The following is a 14,444-nucleotide window of genomic DNA, read 5'->3' on the forward strand; positions in this document are numbered from 1 at the left end:
CTCATCCACATAAGCAGTAACCTTTGCAAAGAATGTAAAAATATTTGTAAGGCAAGATTTTTCCCTTAGTGAAGCCATGCATGTTGTCTATAGAATAAAATTCTACAAATTGTTAAATGACTTTGCAAAGCATCTTTTATCAGACATTCCAAATCTTTTCCCACAACTGATGTAAGACTAATGGGTCTATAAAGCATAATTAATGGGACAATTTTTATAACCTGTCTTGAAAAGAGAAGTGACATTAGCTAACTTCCAACAAATATCCAATCCTTAATTTCCTTTGAAACCCTTGGGGGTGGGGGCGAATATTATCTGGCCCAGGAGCCTTATTGTTCTTTAAACTTTCCAGTTATTTCTTAACAGCTTGAATTAACGCAATCATCTTGTCTGACCTTGTTTCCATCTATCAACTATTCAAGATGAGGAATACTGCTGAAATCTTCTTTTATATAAAGAGAATATAGGAATAACAATTTTTATAAATATACTACTAGAAACATTGCTCATTTCTACATTAATCAGAGCATTCATTGATTTAAATAAGTTTCAGCTATTTTAAAACAAACATTTTCTACAAAGCATGAGTATGTTTGCCATTAACTGTTCTCTAAAATGATAAAATATTGTTAGTTATTTTAGGTTCTATTGTATTTAAATTCTTGAGCATGTTTTGTATATGTAACTAAAAAATTCTAAACAAACAAACTACTAAGTTATATATGTCTCATTTGAACTTATGCAAGCTTTAAAAAGTAGATTGTTGACAACAGAATTAAATTAAAGAATGCATTTTTCATCAAGAACAAGCTGACAAACTTATATCATAAGTTAGGTGTTATAATGAAATTTTGTAAACAAATTGTATTTTCTAGTATCGTGAGATTCGGCTGGCATCATTGTTGTTGGTTGTTGTATGACTTTGTAATTATTATTTAGCTGAACTTTAACCACTCATAATTATGAGTAATTTGTCATTCCATTTTATACACATTCATTAACTTTGTTTGAGTTCATAGATAAAGGTGACAGTAAAAAAGTTTTATAAAAAAAAAATAGTAACAGAGAACAAATATCATATTTTATTAAAGATGTTAAGAAGTGTTTAAAATCCATAATTAAATTAAAATCAAATCTACAATAAGTGTTAAATATATATGTGTGAAAAATCATATTGGTAGATATGTTTATTTGTTGCACTTTTCACTATTTATGTTATTTCAGTATTGAATACAAGTATTAAGTATTTAAACTATTACTACTGAATCTTATTAAGTTTCATTTTTTAACATAATAATTTTCATATTTTTAGCCTGGAGATACCTGGACAGAAGGGGCATGTCAGCGGTGCCATTGTACTTCTACTTATAGAGTGGAATGTTTGCAAGAACTGTGTGCTTCACCTCCAGTTTGCTATAAAGATGAAACATTAATCACTATCCCTCCAGAAAATGGAACCTGTTGTCCCAAATTTATTTGTGGTATGTTTCTACAGCTTAATAGTGCACCAGGACTGGAAGTTTAATTTATCTTATGTAAAGAATTACCAAGCTAAAATAATAACTTTTGGTTACTTAGTTCATCACGTTTCTGTGCCAAAAAAAAGTGTTCCTTTATGTTAAAAGTATGTAGAAGTTATCTTTTGTTCTGCTTGTTGAACACTAATCATAAGTAGTTTGGTTTGTTTTATTTCTCTTTGTTTCATGATTGGTCATTTAAATATTTTATGATCAATACTTTTATATTTTGGGGATCAGATTAATTTTTTCAACCTTTTCTGTCAACTTCCTTCTGGTTTAAAATGTGATTCTAATAAAGAAACAGTTTTTCAGAAAATTACAAACTACATCCAGCATAAAGTTTATGTTTTTACAGATTTCACATAAGGAGAATCGTAAATAAGAATATGTACAGTTTTTCAAAACACATGAGGTGATTTAGGTTGATGATTAAATTATTGTTCTTTTATCACATATTTATGGGCATGTGGTCTGTTAGTGTAGGATCATTTTTGAGGATTAACAATGTAGGTTATTTCAAGTCATCTTGTTTTACTCGTAGGTTGATAGAAAAATTTAACATTTTTATGAGAATGTGAACAGTTATAGTGTTTTATTCTAGCCACAACTAGTTCTTTCTCACAAAGTATGTAGAGATAAAGTATTACTTTTAGAAAAATGTATAAATTTCAATGATTTTTATGAAGAGTTTCACCAGCATTTTTTTATTTTAAACAAATTTTAGGAATAGAGTCAATGCAGTGTTCTTATGAACATCCTTTTATAATAATTTTATAGAGTTTTAATGTCAGTGTTATATAATCAGCAAATGAATCTGTTGGGATGTACAGTTTTTCATATCTAAAATAAAAATTTAATTATAATGTTTTTCTTGAGTATAATTGCTGTTGCAATTATTAACTATTAAAACATGAAACATTGTTTTGAAAACTGAACTATCTTTAGTATAAGAACAGTAAAACCACCCAATAGTCATGGAAATTTATCTGTTGTCGAATGTTTTACCTTCACACTTTTTTTTATGGATCAGTACTCCAGAGAAAAACTTAGTAATAACTATTCTGTATCTGTTCATTGCACATGTTTATTGTGTCTCAAGATCGTATTTCTAAACATTCTCTTTATATAAATATTCTATAGAAATATTGTTGTTTTTTCATTTTTTTAAGCTGAACTTATGAAATTTAATATCATGGGGTTAACTTTATAGAACCTATTCAACCAACTGCATGTCCTGCTCCTGTGGTGCCAGAGTGTTCACCTGGGCAGGTAGCCAAACTTTCTCGAACCAAAGAAGCATCTGGTGTCTGTAACTCGTATGAATGTGGTATGAATTATTTTATGTTTCATCACTTAAATATTACATAGTTCTAGTACAGAATCTGTAATTTAAGTGAAAGTACTAAAACACAAGATAATGTATCTTGTTTTACTCCTACAGTCAGTAGAGTTAATGTGGATTTCAATTGTTTAACGTTATCATAAATTGTGATAACAGGATAGCAGAGATACAAGATACTGTAATTAGTTATTGATGTAAAATATTCAATGTATAAAGTCAAGCTAATAAAATTGATAAGACACTCTTAAAAGACAATGCTATAACAACTCGGTAAAGCTGAAAAACTTACTTGATAGTCTAAAAAGACCATACATACTATAACAACACAATAAAGTCAATGAGGTTTATTAAAAGTGGGTAACCTCAACTGATTAGATATATTTTACAGCTTGATGAAATAATGTACTGTAACAAATGAATAACTTGTAAAGGTATTACAGGAATTCAATAGCACATTCAGTCAGAAAATGAATAATTTAACATTTAAAACAAATTTTTATTTGCAGTCATTTTGTATCTTTTGTTGAAAACTTTTTATGATAGTTTGGAGCTTTGAAATGGCAGACTCTAACTTTTCATTATTTCTGTGAGTATAGAATGTGACTCAGCATTGTGTCCACCCGTTCGATGGCCTGATAGTCTAGAAGTTGGACAACACTCAGAACTGGTGCGATCAGACTGTTGTAGTAAAGTTGTTGTCATCTGTCGACCAGAAATTTGTCCTGTAGCCCCAACCTGTGCTCCTGGGTTAGATCTAAAGGAAGTAGAAGGCGAATGTTGCCCTATTTATAGATGCAGTAAGATTGGTTTTGTTTATTTTTTATTATCATGTCTATATAAATTATTATTTACCCTTATGAACTTATGATTTTCGTCTAACTTATGGAATTAGTTTCTACAACAAAACTCAATTTTCTTATTTCTGATTGAAAGTTCTGAACTTAAGTTATGATCCTCTGTTGTTTCTACTGCATAATGCAATAAATAATAAAGTGGCAGGATTATACTGATGTATCATAGCTAGCTATGATGAAAGATATGTGATGTTACTCCTGTCACGAGTTGAGTGTATTTTTTGATACAGGTTGACTGTACTATTAAAGCCTATTCCATGTAATCACAAACACAGATAAGACAAGAGCATTAACATTTAACAACTCGCTAGTGGCTCAGTCATAAGTCTGAAGTCTTATAACACTAAAAATTGGGTTTCAAAATCTGTGGTGGGCATAGCACAGATAGCCAATTGTGTAGTTCTGTGCTTAACAACAACCAAACCAAACTGAAAACATTTAACGATCGGATAATTTCATCCTTCATGTAAAGATTTGTTTTAGTCTTATAACTGTGGATTGAAGACAAGTGTTAGTTGAACATAGGGAGGTATTTAGAAGAGTGTTGTATGCTAGACTAATCATGTGGAGGGGTATCAGTCGTTTAAGGTTCTGGAAAAATCACACTTCGTTAAACTAATTATAGAAAAACGTGTTTTTGGAAGACTGTTTCATTAGATAAAATAGCTGAAAGAATTGGATATTTCATTTACTTATCATCTGAACTTTAAAAGATTGTTGTTGTTTTTTTAGACGAACAGAACTAAACTATCACAGTGAATTTTAAAGTTTACAATAGTGCTTTCACCATGAAAATTAGATATAAAACTTCCATCATGGGTGTTATTAGTGTCCAGAAGAGGAATCTTTAAATTGAAATGTTACCTTAATTATTAAACATTATAAACTTGAATGATTTTCTTTAAAGACTAAGAAAGAATCATCAGTATACAATTTGTTTACCAGAAGCTTAACTACAATTGGATATTGTAACCAGTTTTTCTTCATAATCACTAAATTACACTCTAGGAGTTAATCTGTAGCTAGTTTATCTGCTTAGTCATCATATCATCAAAAATAAAATAATGCTGCCTTTTAACACTGTAGTTAGTGATATATTTTACTAATTTGGAAACTTAAAATGATAAACAAACAGACACAATTTGTTCAGAGAAACGTTTTTATATAACAATGTAATAAAAAACTTGCACAGGAAATCAAAGCTGTTAATGAAAAAAATACTAATTCAATGCATTCACATATACCAATTTTAAATTAATTTTTCAAGTAACAAATGAAAAACCAGCTAATTTATATTAGAAACAACTAGTTCAACAGGAAAATCTTTCTCCCTCTTTTTTTTTCTTTTGCCTAGCAGTAGAAAAATATATTTCGATAAGTGTTTTATTATTTAGAATATTTAATTAGCATAAAGAGAAATAAATAACTTCAAACTACTAGTGTTATTAGACTAATAGGAGGAAGACCATTAGTTCCTCAAGTTTAATAATAGTTGACAAAAACTGTAAAAATTATTTTAGTTGATCATAATTAAGCATTTTTAGTGTTGCTAGTTGCGTGTTTTTTTTTTCTAATAATGAGAGATTTGATCTTTAACCCTATTTTCTTGTAAATCTGAAATGTGGTACCTACAATTTAATAAAAACAGGTTTTATGTAAACTTTTGAAATGAATACAAAAGTAGTAGTAGTAGTAGTTGCTCCCTAGTGGCACAGTGAGATGTCTGCGGACTTAAATGTTAGAAACCAGGTTTCAATACCCATGGTGGGCAATGCACAGATAGCCCATTGTGTAGCTTTGTGCTTAACTTCAAACAAACAGAAGTAGTCATCTAATTTTTACCTTTTTAAGATATCAAATGTTTTCTAAGAGGATTCATAGTACTCAACAGTATGTTAATACTTGGAGAAAAAATCCCTGATGACGAAATAGAATTCAAGCAATTTTATACTGAATATTTTGTGAACAACTAAATTATATCGAACATGTAATACAAATATTATAATACATCATTCATTTAGCCCAGAATGTGCTCATGTAAATGTATGAATTTTACTTCAATGTTAATGACAATGATTCAGATTGTAAGTAATCTATTCCAAACAAAATAGGAATTTAGAGCTACTCCGGCTTGTACTGTTCCAGATGAAATTACATTATGACATACAATCCATAATTGTGTAGTGTTGAAATATTCATAGCACAATAAAACCTATTTTTTCTTCCCCTGAATATGAAAACATTTGTCAGATATTAAAATACATTTTTCTTTCATCTCATAATGTTTGCACTGTTACAGTTTTTATAATGATATACAGCAGATTATGGACTGTAAGATGCCTAATTTTCACTTCTGCTGAATAGTGTTTCTTAAATGATGATATGATTCTTAGGATGTAGTAACAAATAAGTGACTTATAAAACACATATTTCTATTTCTTGAAATCTAGGTAAGGAGTTTTTAAAATATGAACTTAGGTTTTAAATTTTTGTCATTTTCAGAGCCACCTGAAGATATGTGTGTTTACAGCAAAAAGTATGAAGTGATTGGTGGAGAGGAGATTTCTATAGCTCCTGAGGATCAGACATTTTCGAAGTACAAGGTTAGTTTAAATGTCTATTTTTTTTCTTGACATTTTAGCTATTCATTATGTCTTTCTTATCTACACAACATAAAGTTAATGTTCATGTGAAAACCTATTGATTATTTTAAAGTATGCTGTTTTGTTTTAGAAGGAGCTGAAATTCTGTTAGCAAAAATAATAATAAATCATTCATAAATTTGACATTCTATCATAATCATACAGATGTATTAAAGAAATAAAGCCAACGTTCAATAGTACACAATAGTAATAGCACAATAGTACTGTCTGTAGTCTCAAAATACAATAAAAATTATTTTACTTAATAATTTTACTGTATAAAGATAAAATACATACTGTGAGACTGGGAACAATCCCATACACTCGACATGTTTTGACATATTCGTATATCATCATCAGGAATCACTATTCTCAGTCTAACAGTATTTATTTTATTTTATCTTTATATAGCAAAATTATTAAATAAAACCATTTGTATTGTATTCTGAGACTAGGGACAGTCTCATTTTAAATATTTATTGTGTATTATTAAACACTGGCTTTATTTCTTTAATACATCTGTGTGAAAACTTACCCAAGTGTTGTCCTGATATTAATATTGTATCATAATATTAGCTCAGGTATTATAGTCTAACTTCCAGAACAGCTATGTGGACTACGTCAACCTTTTAAACTCCATATGCACCAAACTCCTTGTTGGTTACAAGGTCCCTAATACCCTGAAACAAGTTAACAGAAATACCATTAATACTGCAATTTAGTCCCACTTATTACTTCTAGGGTCTGCTTTGCATTTTATATAGAAAATGAGTGATTTTGCCCAGTGGTTTTAGTCAGGTCTTTACACTGAGTTTTGAAAAAGGCAGAAACATAAAACTACCCAATATGATTCAATACATAATATATAAAAAAAAAGTTGTCAACTTGAGGGTTAATATGTTTAGTTGACTGACACTCAACTGTTATGATTTAGTTTTCAAGACTAATTTTCAAACACAGTTAATAACAAAAAAAGTATATGACTTTCGTTTTCCTATTTTTACATGTAGCCTGGAGAGGTGTGGAAAGATGGACATTGTCGTAACTGCACCTGTGAAGGAACTCCTGGTCAGTATACTCCTCAGTGTGTGTTTGAACAGTGCCCCTCTGTGGAGAGCTTGCCAGATGATAAGGTAAATCAATGCATGGAAGTTAATACATAAATATATCTCATGTCATTCACAGGGCTGGTGATCTTATCTCAGCTACTTGCTTAAGTTCAAGTGAAGTATTCATTCCATGAATTATACAAACAACAAGCACTTTGTGAAGTATTCATTCCATAAATTAGAGAGACAACAAGCACTCTGTGAAGTATTCATTCCATGAATTAGACAGACAACAAGCACTCTGTGAAGTATTCATTCCATGAATTAGACAGACAACAAGCACTCTGTGAAGTAGTCATTCCATGAGTTAGCAAACAGTAAGCACTCTGTGAAATATTCATTCCATGAATTGGACAAACAACAAGCAAGACAGAGTTCAAAAATCAAAATATATTATCAAAAATCACAAACTTACTTGTTGCAGAGATGTAAATAATGAGTATTACACATTGAATCATAAACATGCAACCCAAACACTGATTAATGAAACTTTTAAGGATATCCATTAGGTTATTTCTGTATTTGTAGGTAGATAAATGCTTAAATATTTTATTCTTTCTTTCATAGGACTATGTTCTGACCACTGTAAATGTTCCCGGGCAGTGCTGTCCAACTGTAGTACGGCTGTTCTGTAAAGATGCAGATGGCAACGTCCATGGAGTAAGTTATGTTATTACATTTAATCACAATCAATCATAATTTCTTCTTCTTTCTTTTTAGCATAAAGAATACCCCTCCTTCCCCATTAAAATATGAATAAATTACAAATCTATAATGTGTTTTGAAATTGTGCTTAACTAATACAAGTGACACTTGGAAAAAATAATATTAACAGTAAAACTAACATTTATTCCTTTACATTTAGCTTAAAGTTTAGAAATCACATTAATAAGACTCACTTCTCCAGAGCCTGTCATAAATAAGTATTACCTTCATCTTTACAGAAATAAGTTATGTGTGATAACTTGTTTATTTCATTAGGTGGATAGTGAATGGCAAGACAAGAATGACCCTTGCAAATCATACAGTTGTGAATTGACTTCAACTGGTGAGATGACAAAAGTGTCAAAGTCAAAAACTTGTCAGGAATGCCCCAAGGTATTGGTTTTTCTGTAAAAAAGAACTTGATAATACTCTATATGCATATTTTAATTTAATGGTGATGACAGGGTATAAAAGAAAACAAATAGTTTGTTTTCTCAGGTTCTGAAATATGTTTTTTTTTCTTATATTTTGGAAAATGTCAAGTACTATGAAGTCGTTATGTGATGTTCATGTTGGTGTAATATATTTATCAGCTTGGTCCATATCATGAATCTTTAAATATGAATAGGTGATTTATGGTGTGAGGTTTTATTGTTATTAGTTGTCCATATTACTACTTGTGTGATTTCATTTTAAAAATAGAATTTGGCATTTGCAGAAAAAATAACTTCTTTGATATTTTACTCACGAATGGCCTCTATGACATTTTTTTATGCTGCATCTAAGCATCAATAAAACCTTAGGAGCTGTTAATTTAGTAAAACTTCACATATCAGGCTTGTTGCATAAATCCAGAGCTTTAAGAGGACTGTTTATCTTTTCCTCTTGAAATTCCTTTTTTGATTTTAATGATAAGTTTGAAAAGAGAACAACTACAAAGCCAATTTGAAAGTAAGTATATAATAACTAAAAGTGTAGTTGTAAAGATTCTTTGCAATATACTTAAACTGTTGGAAAAAAAAGAATTGTGTTTTATAACTCAATTTATAATGTTTTCACAGACCTCAGAATACATCCCTCCAAAAGCTAGTCTGCAACAGTGTTGTGGTATTTGTCGACCAGTGGCTTGTGAAGAGGGAGATAACTTACACAAAGTTGGAGAAAAATGGAATTCTACTGTGTTCCAGTGTTATACTGCTGAGTGTGTGAGAGAAGGGGAAGGTGTGCGAACTCTTTATCGAAGTCCCCGTTGTTCAGCTGTTCCTGAAAACTGTCCACAGGTTTGTAAATCATTTAAACGACTATTTTTAATGATATGCAGTGCCGTCTTAGAACCTTTAAATAATGCATATGTAATTTGATATAAAAAATTTAATGAGGTCTTGTGTTTATGATAACAGTGTTTTTTAACCTAGAACTGTGTGATTCAACACACAACTTGAATTGTTGAGTAAGTTTTCGTATTCAAAAATAAGAAGACAGGAAATCAAATATTGAGAAACTTTTTTCGTGTGAGTTAAGTTTTTTTTTTTTACTTTCTGAATTGGTTATAAATAGATTATATTGAAAGCGTTAGTTTATAGTTGCTAAAGTCTTTCAATGTTTATTATAGCACAGTAAACATGTGACCATGAGACATTGTGTTTATCTATGTATTTCATACCTGAAAAAGATACTCTGTGGTACTGGCTTAGATTCTGGCTCAGGAAAATGTTCTGTTAAAGGTTTAATATTGTTTTTTGATAATCACTTCATACATAAATGGCCAACTAGTAGCATGGAAATAACTAGAATATGCTTAGTTTGATTTTTCCCACTTTTTTTACAACAAAGTTTTTATGTCACAGGATCAAGTTGTTTGGGATGACAGTGGCTGTTGCCAGAAGTGTAACATGACACCTAGTAAGTTTTGATTATTATGATTATTTTATTCTAATAAATTTTCATACACTTTTTTTAATAGCCATAACTTTGAACAATCAAATGGTCCACAAACAATTTAAACCCTTTGTTTATCATAGGAAATATTTAGTACATTCACTAATAGACCATATTGCTATACTTTGATAATGGTTTTTCACATTGAATCTAGTGATATATGCTTTGTATGACTTTCTTTCAATAAAATGTACAATACTAAATGTAAAATTTTCCCTGGTTCCTGAAAATACAAAATGCCTAGTCACAAAAGATTAATAACCAGCCTTAAATATGTATCTCACTTTATGATGCCAGATAAACCTAGTGAAACGTTGTGAATAAAATAAACATCTATGGTAACTTCCTTTTATGGAAATTTTAACTGAAACAACTGGAAAAGCAATAAAAACTTATTAAACTGAAATTGTAAGAGAAACCTTAAACTAATATTAAAAAATTATCACATATATCTATTAATGTTGTAATGGTTATTTTTTTTAAACATACCCTGTCACTGAACATGCTTACTCTTTCAGCTGTGTTTGCATTATAATGTGACAGTCACTCCCACTATTCATTGAGTTGGTGGTGGGTGATGCTGACTAGCTGCCTTCCCTTTGGTCTGAACCTCAAAATTAGGGATGGCTATAGCAAGTAGCCCTTGAGCAGCTTTGCTCAAAATTCAATAAACAAACAAAAATTTCTTTGAAACAAACTTTTGTAAAAGCTCTAGTCAAATTTTATACCAAAACTTACTTATACTTATTGGATGTGATTTATCCTTTCATGTACAAAGTCATTATACAATAATATATTTTCTATTTATATCTCCCATGGAGTTAGAATAATTTATAGCAGCTTAACCTCTTATGCACATTCATGCACAGCAATAGCTTTTCAAATATCACAAGTTAAGATTTCTCTAGGAGTTCATCATTATCACCCTGTTTAATAACACCTCTGTTCCACCTTGGACTAGGATTTACATTAAAGCAGTTTAGAAAATTGTGTGACAAAAAATATATTATATAAATATAATATATATATATTATTCATGTTCATCCATAAATAGCACTAAGTGTAGTAAAATGTAGCAGACTTGTGTATTATTTACATGGTAGTAAGCTCTGAACAGAACCAGTAAGCTAGCACCTTATCATTAGCATTTCCATTTGGTCATAAACTTGAGTTTCTCATAACATTGTATATTATAATAAAAGAAAGAGATATTCAACAAAAATAATTTCTCACCATCCAAGTCCAACTCTTAAAAAAGATCAATAAATAAAAAATTGAACTAACTGTACCAATTGCAATTTAATAAAAATTGAAACAATCCAAAATTGATGTCAAAAGTATATTTCAGTTAAGTAGTCAAATATTAAACAAAAGAACACTTATTGAGTATTTATGTTCTTGTAAATAAAGTGTGTAAAAACAAGGAAAAAAAACAATAATGGTAAGCTTGTAGAATGAAAATTCATTCAAACACATTCTGAGAGTAGCATGATGGATAGATAGTAGATTTAATGCTGGAACATGTTTAGTTGAATGTTAAATATTGACTGTGGAATAGTAGCAGAAAAGAAGGTTGGAAATACTTAAAGCCATTGTGATTAATATTAGCTAGGCGATCATACTGTAAAATGATACCTTAATCTATGATGTTAATTCTTTTTCCTTCAGTCCTTTCATGAAATCCACTCTCATGAATTTTTGGGATAATGACAAGTTTGAGTAATATGTAAATATTTTATTTCATTTTCTCTATTTGTTCAGTTCTGCTCTTGAGAAGTCAAGAAACAAATACTAAATTAATTTTTTTCCACATTTCCATCGTTCATGGTAATTTATTTATAATAACTTTTGTATATTAGTATTATGTTCATTTAAGTGTACACGTTGATTTGACTTATTTTTACTGACAAGCCCATTTATGAACACATGTTCAGACTCTATTGTTAGTGGCATATTAACCAACAGTCTTTCAAGGTTTTGCACTAGAGTGCAACAGTTTGAGGGGTGCATCATAAGGAATAAATTTCAAAATATATTTAATAAAAAAATTTTTTTTAATAAAAACAAATTTCCATCCATTTCCTTGCATTATAATTTATTGTTGTTCTCATGTTGATGGATAATTTTCCTGATGAGTAATTTGAAGGGTCACATCTAAAACTGTGGCCCTAGAGCACCAGTTAACCTTAATATTGTAAAATATCAGCCTAAAAAGTTCATACTTAATAAGAGAGTGCTAGCTTTGAGGTTAATTAAAACCAGACAAGGACAAATATTTCTCTGGCTACAAGTCTATAGTGCATAAAATAAATGAATTAGTAAAACTAGACTAGGATGGCTAAAAGAGAACAGAAAGAAATATCCCAAATCAAATAAAAACGAAATTAGACCTTCATGTTTCATAACAATAAAAAACAAAGTGACAGTCATGAGTATAAGGGAGAAAAAACAAAAAATGTTAGAGCCAAACATTAGTGCTCATTTATGTGTGTGTGTGTGACATCACAAAATGCACACACATCCTTGACCTGACATGATAGTAATATAAATCAAAACTGGATAATTTATATAAATTGGCTTTCCTGTTTTGTAATAATTTTCCTATTACTTTTGACACACACATACACCTTAATAAAGTACAAGTGTATGTGTATTTTGGTACAATATCTGCATTTATGGACATTAATTAGATCACCTATCAAAGTCGTGCAAGTTTAATGAAAAATATTTAAACAATTCACAAAATACATTTTATTTAAAAATACTAAATCAAAATTCTTGAATTTAGTATTCAATTTTAGCATTATGAGATAAAAACAATCCATGTTAAATTAATTTAACAGAAGATTGTTCATTTATGTATAATGTTTTGTGGAAATATTATTTTAAATCTAAATGTAATCTATCCCCTTCTTTTCTTATTAAATAGGTATGTGCACACCTGCTGCAATCCCTATAGAAGATACCATTGAATTTTTTGGTGACTTTGATCCCATTCATGGTTTTTGTTTGAATAAGAAACCAGTTTTTGGTCTTCTTGAATGTGCCGGGAAATGCAACTCACATTCATATTTCTCTATGGGTGAGTAATACATTTTATAACAATATTCTCTATGTATTCACATACTATTTAGTATAATGATCAAGTGTATGTTGTAGTTTTGAAAGAAAGATGTAAATGATATGAAGCATTGTTTAGATTTTAAAAAAGTACTATAATATTTTTTTCTTTCCTGCACTTTCTAAGTTTTTAGCAAATAATGTGTTAGCTGGAGTCAAGATGCATAAAAAGTAGTATAATATCTTTATTTTTAGAAGACAGACTAAAAAATAATTCAAATTCATTTTACTTAGAATTTAGTCTTAACAGAGATACAAACTCAGAGAGCTATCTCGTGTTGAGCATGTTCTGGTGTAGAAGAAAGATAAATATATTGAGCAAAATAAATAAAACGTATTTGCAAGCTTGGTAGTCATAGTTATTTGTTTAGAACTTTTAAAATTTATATTTTATGCTAATGGGATGTTTTAATTCAAACATAAGTTTCTGATTAGAAAAGACTCACATTCACAAAATGTTTTAATACTTTTTTACATAGCAGGCACTCATGGTGATAAAATAGTAAAGAAATCCAATGAATAATAATATTAATTCTTATCAGCTCCTTTTTCAGTCAGTCTGATTATATTTTAAAGTCACTATTAAACTAATAATTTATATTCAGCTTATTGTTACTCTCTAAATTTGAAGTGTAAGATTTATAGATATTGCTTCTTAAACATTCTGCTACCATGTTAATCACTTTATGCTGGTATCGAATTGGTGTTTTGAACTGAATTGAATGATACATTTGAATTACACTCATCGATCACTTCTCTTACTATCTAGGTGAGAAAAAAATATTCTAAACGTAAATATCATAAAACTAGTTGTTCATATTTCTTGGGCCCAGCATGGCCAGGTGGTTAGGGAGCTCAACTCACACCAAACATGCTCGCCCTTTCAGCCGTGTGGGTATTATTATGTGATGGTCAATCCCACTATTCGTTGGTAAAAGAGTAGCCCAAGAGTTGGCGGTGGGTGGCGATGCCTAGCTGCCTTCCCTATAGTCTTACACTGCTAAATTAGGGCCGGCTAGCACAGATAGTCCTCGTGTAGCTTTGTGCGAAATTTAAAACAAACAAACAATTGTATTTCTTGAGCCTGCAATGTGTACTCATAATCTAATTATTTTTTGTCTTAGCTTGGATTATTTTACATCTAACTATTTATAATCTTTACAATCATAAATGGCTTTCTAGTCACACTGACATTATCTTTGTTTTGCTATTCT

At 29.8% G+C, this 14,444-nt stretch overlaps 1 protein-coding gene across 1 annotated transcript in view; it reads left to right on the forward strand.

Annotated features, from left to right (window-relative positions):
* The window catches only part of LOC106470181 (hemocytin-like), a 124,114-nt gene that overhangs the window by 107,458 nt on the left and 2,212 nt on the right, over positions 1-14,444 (forward strand). Inside the window, exons 61-70 of the mRNA XM_022399604.1 lie at positions 1,313-1,481; positions 2,731-2,847; positions 3,459-3,659; positions 6,219-6,319; positions 7,369-7,491; positions 8,035-8,127; positions 8,449-8,565; positions 9,234-9,452; positions 10,020-10,074; positions 13,040-13,192. Of these exons, the coding sequence (XP_022255312.1) occupies positions 1,313-1,481; positions 2,731-2,847; positions 3,459-3,659; positions 6,219-6,319; positions 7,369-7,491; positions 8,035-8,127; positions 8,449-8,565; positions 9,234-9,452; positions 10,020-10,074; positions 13,040-13,192 (1,348 nt within the window). The remainder of the gene's footprint in view (positions 1-1,312; positions 1,482-2,730; positions 2,848-3,458; positions 3,660-6,218; positions 6,320-7,368; positions 7,492-8,034; positions 8,128-8,448; positions 8,566-9,233; positions 9,453-10,019; positions 10,075-13,039; positions 13,193-14,444) is intronic.

Source organism: Limulus polyphemus, unplaced genomic scaffold, assembly GCF_000517525.1.
Source record: "Limulus polyphemus unplaced genomic scaffold, Limulus_polyphemus-2.1.2 Scaffold102, whole genome shotgun sequence".
NCBI classification, from domain to species: domain Eukaryota; kingdom Metazoa; phylum Arthropoda; class Merostomata; order Xiphosura; family Limulidae; genus Limulus; species Limulus polyphemus.